The 11,056-nt window shown below is 38.8% G+C and overlaps 1 protein-coding gene across 1 annotated transcript in view; it reads left to right on the forward strand.

Moving 5' to 3' along the window:
* Positions 1-7,472, forward strand: part of LOC122720787 (cadherin-related tumor suppressor) — a 79,091-nt gene extending 71,619 nt beyond the window's left edge. The window contains exons 14-22 of the mRNA XM_043947763.1: positions 58-1,173; positions 1,793-2,069; positions 2,170-2,451; positions 2,551-2,858; positions 2,936-3,201; positions 3,302-3,745; positions 3,829-4,198; positions 4,316-4,531; positions 4,620-7,472. Coding sequence (XP_043803698.1) covers positions 58-1,173; positions 1,793-2,069; positions 2,170-2,451; positions 2,551-2,858; positions 2,936-3,201; positions 3,302-3,745; positions 3,829-4,198; positions 4,316-4,531; positions 4,620-6,650 — 5,310 coding nt within the window. The 3' untranslated portion in view covers positions 6,651-7,472. The remainder of the gene's footprint in view (positions 1-57; positions 1,174-1,792; positions 2,070-2,169; positions 2,452-2,550; positions 2,859-2,935; positions 3,202-3,301; positions 3,746-3,828; positions 4,199-4,315; positions 4,532-4,619) is intronic.
* Positions 7,473-11,056: the final 3,584 nt, after the last annotated feature.

The following is an 11,056-nucleotide window of genomic DNA, read 5'->3' on the forward strand; positions in this document are numbered from 1 at the left end:
TTCCTTCTCGATCTTCTCCACACGTTCCACTGATAATATCATTTAATTTAATTTCAGGTAATAGCGAAGGACATAGATTCCCCTAAGTACGCCGTGATTGAATACAAAATTCTCGGGGGGACAGGGAAGGATCATTTTCGTATCCGCGAGGATACAGGCGAGATCGCTTCCTTGGCCAGTTTCGACTACGAGGAGGCGAACGAGTACACGTTGGACATTGTGGCCGCGAATCCGGACTCGAATCCGCAAATGGTCGGTTTCACCACTGTCCTCGTGCACGTGACAGGCGTGAACGAATATTATCCAAAGTTCATCCAACCGGTGTTTCACATGGATGTGTCGGAAAGTGCGGAGGTTGGCACTTCGGTGGGCCTTGTCCAGGCAACGGATCAAGACTCGGGCGAGGACGGAAGGGTGTATTACCTCTTCGTCGGTTCCTCGAACGATCGGGGCTTCTCTATCGGTTCCGAGACGGGGATAATTCGTGTCTCGCGGAGATTGGACCGCGAGACCCAGAACAGGGTGGTGTTGACCGTGATGACGAAAAACGGGGGTGGTATCCGCGGCAACGACACGGACGAGGCACAGGTCATAGTCTCGATTCAAGACGGGAACGATCCTCCAGAGTTCCTTCAGAGTACGTACGACGCAACCGTGTCCGAGGGCGCCGTGCACGGAACTCGAGTGTTGACCGTAAGAGCGGTGGACAAGGATATAAAACCGCAGAACAATCAGTTCTCTTATTCTATCATCGGTGGGAATATAGGGCAAGCGTTCAAAGTGGATCCCCAGACGGGGGACATTGAGACCGCGAAACAATTAGATCGAGAAACGATTCCTGTTTACGATTTGACGATCGGCGCCATCGATACGGGCTCACCACCTCAAACCGGTACCGCGGCCGTTCACATAGAAATCATGGACATCAACGATAACGGGCCTATCTTTGATCCGCCTGAGGTAATCGGTTACGTGAACGAAAATGAACCGGCCGGCACGATTATAATGACATTGAGCGCAACTGATCCCGATCTACCACCGAACGGAGCGCCATTCACTTACAAACTGGTCGGTGGAAGGCAGAGCGATATGGTCACTTTGGATAAGCATACAGGGGTATTGAAGACGACTAGAAGTTTGGATAGGGAAGCTATGCCTCAATTGGATCTTGTGGTGAGTTATGAAACGTTTTCGACGGAGAAAAGATTGAAAGATTGATATTTATTTTATATTGAGACCTTTTTCTACCGTTGCTCGGATCTATGCTTTTCTATTTTCCTATGCTCGTCATTTCACGCTTTCACATCTGGTTATAATACGTTGTTTCAATATTATTTTCTTGCTCTAGTTTTTTTTTTTCGTTCTTAACTGTTCTTCTTTATCGATTGCCGCGTGTACAGTTACGTCATTAATTCTTTAACGAGTTTTATTTCGAATGAATGGAAAGATTAGAGGTGTTAAAATGCATATTCATTTTTTTGTATTCTCCGGGGAAAACATGATAGAAAATATAATAGTATATAGATTTAGAAAGCAATAAACTTATTTTATCGTATATATGATAAACGAGACGAGACTAACAATCAAGATTAATCATTGAATTTGACTGTATTAATATATACATAACATATATTATGTAATTATTTTTATTAATATCACGTATTCACGAAAGAAAGATGAAATTATACTCGAACATTTAAATTCAACATTGGATATTATATCAATCGAAACAAAGTTCGAATAATTCTATTTTTCGTGATAATTCTTTAAATTCGTTATGTAATCTGTCCAGATCGAAGTGGAAGATTCCGGAATACCAAGAATGAGGAGCGAGCATACGATAACCGTGATAGTGATGGATCAAAACGATAGTCCATCTTCGCCAAGATCGGTTCACGTGATAGTGCATTCCTTTAACGAACAGATACCATTGGGAAAAATTGCCGACGTGCATCCAAATGATCCGGATATCACTGGCAGTTATTCTTGCAAAATACTCCAAGGATCGAATCCCAAGATCCTCAGCATTCCCACAGCTTGTGATCTACACACGAAGAAAATAACTCCAGGTTTGTTGGTCGCATGCTTTATCTCTATTTCTCGAAATGAATATTAATTAAGATTAAAATATATATATATATATTTTCAATTTGCATTTTTCTTACACAGGAGTTGGTTATTCCTTAAGCGTATCTGGCAACGACGGTCGTCACCCTAACGTAGTGTCGAAAGTCACCGTAGAATTCCTCGTTTTCACGAATAGCACGATCGAAAACAGCATCACGTTACAAGTGTCAAAGTTAAGCGCGAGGGATTTTTTAAGCCAGTATTATCGCGCCCTATTGGACGTTCTGCAAGAAGAGATTGACGTTGGTGATACCCTTAAGATCTTCAGCCTTGGAGAGACCGAATTCGATTTGAACATTCATCTAGCAGTGGAATCGCCTCAAGGTGATTAAATATATAAATTCAAAAAAAAAAAAAGAATTATAATTATATATTCAATTCAAGACATTAAGACTGATTGAAAATTCGATTCGATCCGCGCAGTAGGATATCGGAGCAAGTACGAGGTCGCCGAACTGGTGAGCCGTAACCGGGATAAAATTCGATCTCTTCTCGAGGGGACAAACTTCATCGTCGGCTACTCACCGTGTAAGCAGATACCTTGCGAGAACGGTGGTTCTTGCAGCGACAAATTGGTCATCTACGACGACGCCAGAATCACTGACAGCCAAGCGTTGATCCTCACGTCGCCGAGAATGATCCACGAGATGACTTGCAAATGCCGGGACGGTTTCACCGGTGATAAATGCGAGAGAAGACAAGATCCTTGCTCGCCCAATCCTTGCTTATTGGTAAATGTGCACCTCCTTCTCTTCTTTTACGTCCCAAAGCTCTCTTCTAATCGCGTCGAAATCAATCACTTTCTCAGGGTGGACAGTGTCGACGACTGGGATACGATTTCCAGTGTACCTGCCCGATAGATCGCGAGGGAAAATTATGCGAGCTCGAAAGAGGCGATGCCTGCGCGAGCAATCCGTGCAGGAACGGTGGATCGTGCAGGAAAAGTCCCGACAGCTTCAGTTTCTTCTGTTTATGCCGAGCTGGGTACAGAGGAAACCACTGCGAGGCTGTCACGGACTCTTGCAGGCCGAATCCTTGCCTATACGGAGGTTTATGCGTGGGAGAAAAGCCTGGGTAAAGTTTCTTTTTTCCCCTAAAATATATAAATTAAGACTCTTATTTACATATCATTCACTCTTATCACGATTTTTAACGAATCTTTGAACGGATACAGGTACAGATGCAGTTGTCCAGAGGGTCGTTACGGGAGGCATTGCGAGCGATCCACGTTCGGATTCGAGGAATTATCTTACATGGCGTTCCCAGCGCTCGATTCAAACACGAACGACATAACAATTGTATTTGCCACGACTAAATCAGACGCGTTGCTCCTCTATAATTACGCTCCCCAAACTGGGGGACGTTCGGACTTTGTAGTGTTAGAGTTGGTAGACGGGAGAGTGGTATTTTCATACGGTGGAGCGAGGAGCGCCATCACCTCTATCGTCATAAAAACGGAGAACACCGTGTCCGATGGAGAGTGGAGGAAAGTGACGGCAACCAGAAACGGACGAGTCGTGTCGTTGAGCGTGTCCATGTGCAGAGAACACGGGGATATTTGCGACGATTGCAGACCAGGTGATGGTACTTGCTACGCGGATGACGTAGGACCAACTGGGTTAGCAATTTTATATATATATATATATGTATTCTTAATATTTCTGTAATTAATATTATTCTAAAGATATAACGTAATTGCAGAACCTTGAATTTCAATAACAATCCACTTCTGGTGGGAGGGCTGGAAAATGCAGATCCAGTACTCGAGAGGCCGGGTCAAGTCCATTCCGATGATTTCGTGGGATGCGTCCATTCGGTTTCCATCAACGGAAGAGCGTTGAACCTCTCGAATCCTTTGGCATCCCGCGGCGTTAAATCAACCTGCGTCAGATCGAAGAACAATCCTTGTGTAAGAGGTGGAAAAGACGCGGTCTCGCTTTGCGGAGCCGATGCCAAGTGTTACGACAAGTGGCATCAAGTGAGCTGTCGATGCGGGTCGGTGATCGCGCCCAATTGCGGGACGGCTCTCGAACCGATCACTCTAAGCGAAGGTGGATACATCGAATTCAAAGTATGTGTGAAAAATATGTTAGATATTTTTATTTCTTTTTCTTTTTTTTTTTTTTTTTCATTTTCTTTTACTCAAATGAAAAAAAAATTGACGATCTTTTCTTCTTCTCTCGCGCAGATCTCGGAGAAGCATAGGAGAATGCAATTGCTGGAGTATCTTTACGGAGGTTCGACGATGTGGCATAAGAATCGAGCGAAAAGAAGCATCACCGAAGATACCAGCTTCATTACCAATCAATCGCCGTTTAAAACGATTAGCTTGATGTTTAGAACGGTTAAACCTGATGGTATCCTTATCTATGCCGCGACTAACAAACACTTCACATCGGTAGAGGTGAGCAACGTTATCATATTTCGAGGATAATATAAATAAAAATACATTTTCTTTTTTTATTTAATAATATAAACGTGTCACGTTGTAGCTTCGCAATGGCCAATTATTTTACGCATCCCTTCTTGCATCGCCCGTAAACATGACGGCTAACATCGAGGGAAGCTTAGCGGACGGTCGCTGGCACAACCTGACCCTACATTCCTACTTTCGAGGCTTAAGATTGTTCGTGGACAACGTTCAGACAGGCGAAGAATTAGATCCTGCCGGTGTCCACGACTTCCTGGATCCGTATCTATCCGTGCTAACGATCGGTGGAGTTAGCCAAGACCTTTATTACGCTCACAGCGCTGGCGCAAGAAGTTTCGAAGGTTGTTTGGCCAACTTCACCATCAACAACGAGATCCAGCCGTTCAATGGATCCGGCTCGATTTTCAAAGAGGTGGTTTACCATTCGAAGGTGAGCACCGGATGCAGAGGGCCGATTGGTATCAGCGCAGCCGCAACAGCTGACCCTCTAAGCATAGGGATCACTTTAGTCATAGTTTTCTTCGTGATCCTGCTAATCGCTATTCTGGTCAGTTTTATCGTATTCCGTCTGAGAAGACAGAACAAGGAGAAATCCGCTCCCTCGGTGGTGAACAAGAATACCAATGCTATAATGACTGGCAATCCGTTGGTAGGGACAGGGAACGATAATCTAATGTCTCGCCACGAGAATACGTATATCTCGGATACGTCCGATTTGCGTGGTGTAGGTCACATGGGGCCGGAATTGATCTCAAAGAAGTATAAAGAGCGCGAGATTAACGCGAGCACCGAGCACAGACCTCAAAGACCGGATATAATCGAAAGAGAAGTGACGAAGTCACCGCCCATTCGAGACGAGCATCCGCCTCTTCCCCCGCCCGCCCAAACTTCTCTTCATACCCACGAACATAATCCAGAACCCGACATGCCGGAACACTACGATTTGGAAAATGCGAGTTCGATAGCGCCGAGCGACATCGATATCGTGTACCATTACAAAGGTTATAGGGACGGAATGCGGAAGTACAAAGCCACTCCTCCGCCTATTAACAATTACGCCAATCATCATAAGCATACGGGTCAACAGCACAGACACACCGGCCCGTTCCCGCCCAGGGCCTTGCCACCACCGAACGTGAATCAACCGCCTGGTCCGACTCAGAAATTGTTGCAAAGCACTCCGTTGGCTAGATTGTCGCCTAGTAGCGAATTATCCGCCCAACAACCGAGGATATTGACGTTGCACGACATCAGCGGGAAACCTTTACAAAGCGCACTTCTAGCTACCACTTCTTCATCCGGAGGTGTAGGAAAAGATGCTTTGAATTCGAACAGCGAAAGAAGTTTAAACTCGCCGATCATGAGTCAACTGTCTGGATCAACGGCGAGTCGAAAAGCGCCTCAATCCAATAATGAGAATTCGGTGAACAACGTGTCGTCAGGCCCAATAGGGTTAACTGCAGAAGAGATCGAAAGATTGAACTCGAGACCGAGGACTTCGAGCCTCGTGTCGACTTTGGACGCCGTTAGTTCCTCGAGCGAAGCTAGAGGGCCACCCGCGCACGGTCCGCTCCATCTTCACCGACGACACACGCCACCTGTCGAGAGACTGGAACGAAGAAATTCGTCGACGACCGACGAGAGCGGTAACGACAGTTTTACGTGCTCCGAGTACGACAACACCTCGTTGGTCGGTGACAAACGATCGGATAATCCGTTTGCGAAACAGGATGACGAGGAGGTGAATCAACGTAACAACGAGTCTGCTCAAACGACGAAACCACCATTGCCACCGAATGTGAATTACGACGGTTTCGACAGCTCTTTCCGCGGTTCTTTGAGCACTTTAGTAGCCTCTGACGATGATTTATCCACGCATATGGGTGGATTATATAGACCTAATAACAGCGGCTCGCCATCAACCACTACCACCGCGTTGAGCTGGGATTATTTGTTGAATTGGGGATTGAACTTTGATAGTTTGGTCGGGGTGTTTATCGATATCGCGGAACTTCCAGACAGTGCCAATCGTGTTCCAAGTACGCTTAGATTACCAGCTAATATACCTAAACCATCCGAGGAATACGTTTGAACGGTGTTTTAACGATTGACTGGAACTTTTTTAATATATATATATTTTTTTTTATTTTTTATTAGAAAGAGCTAACGGTGCATTTTCCTTCTCTTTTCTCATTTGAGAAGATGTTCGATAAAAGCGTGCACGAATAACCAAAATATACCATCATGCGCGAATGAAATACGCTTTAATTGCCAATTATAATAAGTCATAAAAAGAAAAAATAACAAAACGGACATTTTTAGATAACATAAACAAATATCGTTACAGGATTGATGCTCGGCCGTAACGATGTAACCGTTGTCTTGCCATAATAACAGAAGGATTCTTCGATTCGTTTATCGTTTTACGTGTGACGCCATAATTCAAAGATAAGATTCGACGTTTCGCACTTGTAGTAAATAAGTATCGTGTCCGGGCGAAATTGTGAATTTGTAAATAATCCGCTATACTTTTTAAGCGATATGAGATTCTCTTACCATTAGAAATGCGAATTATAGAGAACAAACTTTTCATCGAATTTTAATGAATTTTAATGAATATCGTACACATAGCTCACAATCTCACAAGCTCCTCTTATATTTAACCGTCACAATTAATCATGAGTTCTATTTGAGAATTCGTTGCCGATTGAAGATAATTATTGTGCAACTGTATCACCCAATTATTATAAATAAGTATCAAGTCCTTAAGTTTCTTGTAAATAAACTGTTTTCACGATCTGTGCCAGATAATATCGATACAGTCGCACAATGCCAAACAAACAAAGATTTATAATGAATCGAGATGAAAATTTTTTGAAATAACGTAAAGGAATCTCGATCTATTTTACGCTTCTTTGCGTGTCGCGATAACTACAACTACTTGTTCAATGTTCCGTTAAAGTTCCGTAAAACGAATTACTGTGTATTCGTGATATTTTTTTTTTTTTTTTTTTTTTATATATAGGATTTCATCGAGAATGTTGAACAGGGTATAACTGCCAGACTGATTTTTTCCACCAAGTTTCGAAACGTTATCATAGATTATTATTATTATACCATCGAAAAATTTTGTAAATTACGCGATTTATCCGTTGTAAATATCTGTATGTCTGATCTGTACAAAATGTGCGAATGAAATGTGTGTATTACTTTATCATCGATCGCGATAATTTGTAATAAACGAAAATTTGTAAAAGAAAAGAAAAAACGAAAAAAAGAAATAATCAACATATATTTTTATCACTTCCTAATTTAGAAATATTTCCTTGATTAATTTGATAAATTTTTGAATGAAACGTGATTTTTCGACAAATGTGAAGACATTCGAAAGACGTTTACTTTATCCTGAACATATTTCGAGTCTTCTATCGCTTCGATATTCGTCTCAAAGACAGGACAATTAAATGACCATTTGAGAATCTATCAATGCAAACGAAAGACCAATATCTCAATATCTAATTTAATTGCTTGCTAAAATACACTCGATTGGTTAGAATGTTCAGATAATGATATCTTCATTTCCGTCATACGACGAAGAGCTTTTGAACAGCGCGTATGCGAATATAAATCTAATCGCCGACAAAGCTTGGACTTTCGACAAGGAAGGAGATTCATTTCAAAAACTGAATCATTCTTTGTCGATTCAGGTAAAACCTTCACAAACTCCCTGAATCATCTTCTATCCATCTTTTAATTATTACATATGTTAGGAATATAGATATACTAGAAAGAAAAATAAAAAAATACAAAGTTTAACAATTTATCCTACAATAGAATTATAAATTGACTGCAAAGTACAAAGAAAATGGTTCCTATCAAACGAAAAGTGTTCGCGATGTTATTCCTAATTCCCGTTTGGCCAGCTATGGCAACTATGAGTACAATGAAGAACGCGAGAACACGTATAAATCAGACGACAATGAGGGCCCTGTTTCACTATCGAATTTCTGTTGGACGGAAGTTACCGAGCCATGGATGCTTCCGGAGGTCGAAAAGCACTTCGCCTGGTTAACTTCGAATGGACCACGATCGAATCGTGAATTGTTAGGTTTTACACTTAAACGTAATCAAATTCGATCCTATGATCGAATACTCGATCATTTTGTGTTAACGTTCGCCCGGAAAATTGATGTTGCAAAGATCGGCAACAAGGATACTGGAGCCTGACGATGTATCGAAGATCGGATGTGGTTTCAAGTCGCATTGGGATGATTGTTTGCACAGTCAACACGTGCAGAGGTTGAGATCGACAGAAAAGAAGATCAGGACGAATCATGAAACGAGTAAAGAAGCAAACCTGATCGGTAATACATTTGCGATCAACTATAACTACATATACAGCGTGGTTCATTTAAACAAGCCTATATCTCTTCGAATTGTGATAGTGAAAATATATTTTTTACGTTACGTGAATGATAAAGAATCGATGTCTGAAGAGAATATTTTTTTTTTCCGAAGCCATTTTTTTTTTTTTTTTAGTTTTTTTAGTTTTTATAGTTATCGATATTTCTTTTTATCACATCGTGTATAATTAAAAAATACATTCAGATATGTATAATGATTTTGAAATGACCTTGATCAAGGATCAATTTTGTGAAAAATTTAAATTTAATTTAAATATAAAAGGATTTGCAGGATTTGGTCAAGGCGTGCGAATCTATAAATATGAAAAAAAATAATTTTTATTGTATAATCTAATATCTAGAAGGTCATGAAGATCTAATCATGAAATGTCAACAAAAAAAATATTCGCTTTAAATTATCATTCCTCATAGATATTTAAAAATGGTGTTTTTCTATGATAATACATTGTCTAAATATAATATTATTGTAACGATCTTTCGATTTTGAATTAATAACAGCACACACAGGCTTTAATTATTCTTGTATTCTTATATTTTCTTATTTTTATATTCTTTGCTTTTATCTGTTATAAGCTATTTCTTTTAATCTTTCTCACAAAAAAAAACATCTACTAATATAAAGTTTAGCAAATACTACATATTACAATTCCATTATGATCAATTCATCAATTGGAAATATTAAAATATATCTAACAAAATGTGTATATGATGCTGAATAACCGGCTGTTGGTACTGGCTGCATTCTTAGACGCATATCTAATGGTACATCATGTATGATCATTTGTAGCATTTTGCAAGAATATTATATATTTTTCTTCGTTTAGAATATATCCACTTACGTGATATGAATATATTATTTGGTTATGATTGGCCACAATAAACATTTATGCCTTTGTTTATCCATTGATTTTAACTAATATGGATTCTCAATCGATTAGTAATGCATGTATCTTCAATTGCCCATGATTAGCGTCAGTAAATAATACTCTTTTAAGAAATATATTTGTTATTTTCGTATTGTTGTAAATTTCATTGAAGAAAATACATACGATTTATAAAAATCTATTTCACGAACATCCTGGTATCGATAAAATACTTTTTTCTTGAAATATTTATATTATGCTTATTTTGGAAATATCACTTTCACATACTCAAATTCTCTTAATTCATATTCTTAATTCATTCTTTGAATTCATATATGAATTTTTATTAATTTTATCTATAATAACTCTTTTATTTCTTTTATTTTTAATAATTTTGATTTTCGCACATTTTTTCACAATATTATCAATTTCACCAAAATTATTGATCATCTTTGAATATATGTACGTAATGAACAATTATAATTAGAAAATTTGTCTTCGTACTGCTTCTCTCAAATACTCATTTTTTTACTATAAATAAATATCATATCGATCTCTTTTTGCATCGAATAATTGATTGTGAATGATATATTATTAAATTGTTGATAAAAAGAAAATGAGCAGAATTTCAAACCATCAAATTATTAGATTATTAGTATTACGATAATATATTTATTTACATTTTATAAGTTTTCGATCACATTTTAAATTAAAATTCTTATCAAATATTTCGATAGATTTAAATTTTACATAAAATTTTAATTTTTGGAAATCAAAATCATTTAAAGTATATATATTTATATACATATATATCTATTTTTTGATTAGCTATAATTACGATGCGATGAAAAAAATACATGATAAATAATTGTGTGCAAAAAAATATCATCAATCGTGAAAACTTCAAAAAAAATTGACCTCAAAAAAAAATATTCTTATGTTGTAGATTTTGATCTTTTGATGATACATTTATATTAAATATTTTTTACGCCATCATAATTCGAAGATATTTAAATGGATTGCACTGTGTAACATCTTTTTTTCCAAATTTGAACGAAAATATAACTTATTCTCTAGTAGAAATTGTATTAAATTTTTGCTAATTAAAACGATGCTGTCTGTCAAGAGTCAGATCCTACCGAAAAGTTGGATAATTATTACGAATATCAACGTTACACCATCGAAAATTCAATGGAGATGCAGCTACATAT

This window comes from Apis laboriosa, unplaced genomic scaffold, assembly GCF_014066325.1.
Source record: "Apis laboriosa isolate Shangri-la unplaced genomic scaffold, ASM1406632v1 scaffold1321_cov151, whole genome shotgun sequence".
Taxonomy (NCBI): domain Eukaryota; kingdom Metazoa; phylum Arthropoda; class Insecta; order Hymenoptera; family Apidae; genus Apis; species Apis laboriosa.